Consider the following 1,224-nt stretch of genomic DNA (forward strand, 5'->3'; position numbering starts at 1 on the left):
ATAATTTAGAGTCTGTTTAGTATCGTTCGTAAAAAATATTTTTAAATAAATTATTTTTGAAAGAGAAAATTGTTTCTCTCAAATAAAAATTAATCTAAAGCATTTTCTTTCAAAAATTGAAAATGATTTTTTTTCAAAAGTGTTTTTTTATAAAATATTTATTTATATTGATAAAATATAATAGTGGCATTAGAACATTCATTTTGAAATAAATATTTGTTGCTTGCCCTTTTAACTCATATTGACCGGGCTCCACTTTCCTTTGCCCTCTATATAGCTCTTTCCTGCTTCCCTCCCTCCCTCAACCTTCTCTCTCTCTCTTTCTCTCTCTCTTCAAAGCAACTTTTCTTTTCCCTGTCCTGCTGCAATGGCTGAGCAGATGCCTTTAAAGCGCGCAAGAGAAGAAACCCAGAGTTCAGATGAAGAAACAAAGTGCCATAAGTCATATGATCACATACTCTCTTTGCTTGAAGCTGAAGAGGATGAGCCAAACCAAGACCTGTCTTCTCTCCTCACAACTTTGCAACAGGAACTTTCTTCTGACTCTGTTTTAGATGACCCCCTTCCTTACCCAACATCAGCCGCCTTAGATGCTGGCCAAAAAAACCCCAGGCCTAACACCACAGCAGAAGCTACCAATACCAACACCATCACCGGCAGCTTAGAAGACGAGGATATTCAGGATGATAAAGAGAAAGTCATACGCCATTTGCTTGAAGCTTCTGATGATGAGCTTGGGATTCCTAATAGGGAACATGGTTTTGATGTTGGAGTTTTTGAGTTTGAACAAGGTTGTAACAATGGTGGAAATGGGCTTGCTTTATGTGATAGGTTGTGGGAATTTGAAGATGACGCTGCTAATTATTATACTTTGTTGCAGTCTGAACTTTTCCTGTAGTTATGGCTGGTGAATGGGCCTTCTGTAAGGATGATAATAGGAAGCAGGAAGAAATGGTAGGAGTAAAAAGTAGGAAAAACAGGGAAACTGTGGGGAGTGTGGGATAAATTTTGGGTCATTTCATTTTAGAATTCACCCCTCTTGAAAATATTGACACTTGTCCCTTGTTTATTTGGCCCTTGAAAATATTTGGTTCTTCAGAAAATTCAAATATCGACAAGGAAATGATTCGTATTTTTGATTGTCCCGAATGTCCAAATTGCTCCATCCATTGTCGGTCGATATTGAGATGGGCACCCCAACTTCTACTCGAGGACTAAAGTATA

The 1,224-nt window shown here is 37.8% G+C and overlaps 1 protein-coding gene across 1 annotated transcript; it reads left to right on the top strand.

Annotated features, from left to right (window-relative positions):
• The first annotated feature begins 367 nt into the window (after positions 1-367).
• LOC107908460 (uncharacterized) lies at positions 368-898 on the top strand. Its single transcript, XM_016835633.2, has one exon. The coding sequence runs from the start codon at positions 368-370 to the stop codon at positions 896-898; it is 531 nt and encodes a 176-aa protein (XP_016691122.1).
• The last annotated feature ends 326 nt before the right edge of the window (positions 899-1,224 follow it).

This window comes from Gossypium hirsutum, chromosome D02 (assembly GCF_007990345.1).
Source record: "Gossypium hirsutum isolate 1008001.06 chromosome D02, Gossypium_hirsutum_v2.1, whole genome shotgun sequence".
Lineage (NCBI taxonomy): Eukaryota > Viridiplantae > Streptophyta > Magnoliopsida > Malvales > Malvaceae > Gossypium > Gossypium hirsutum.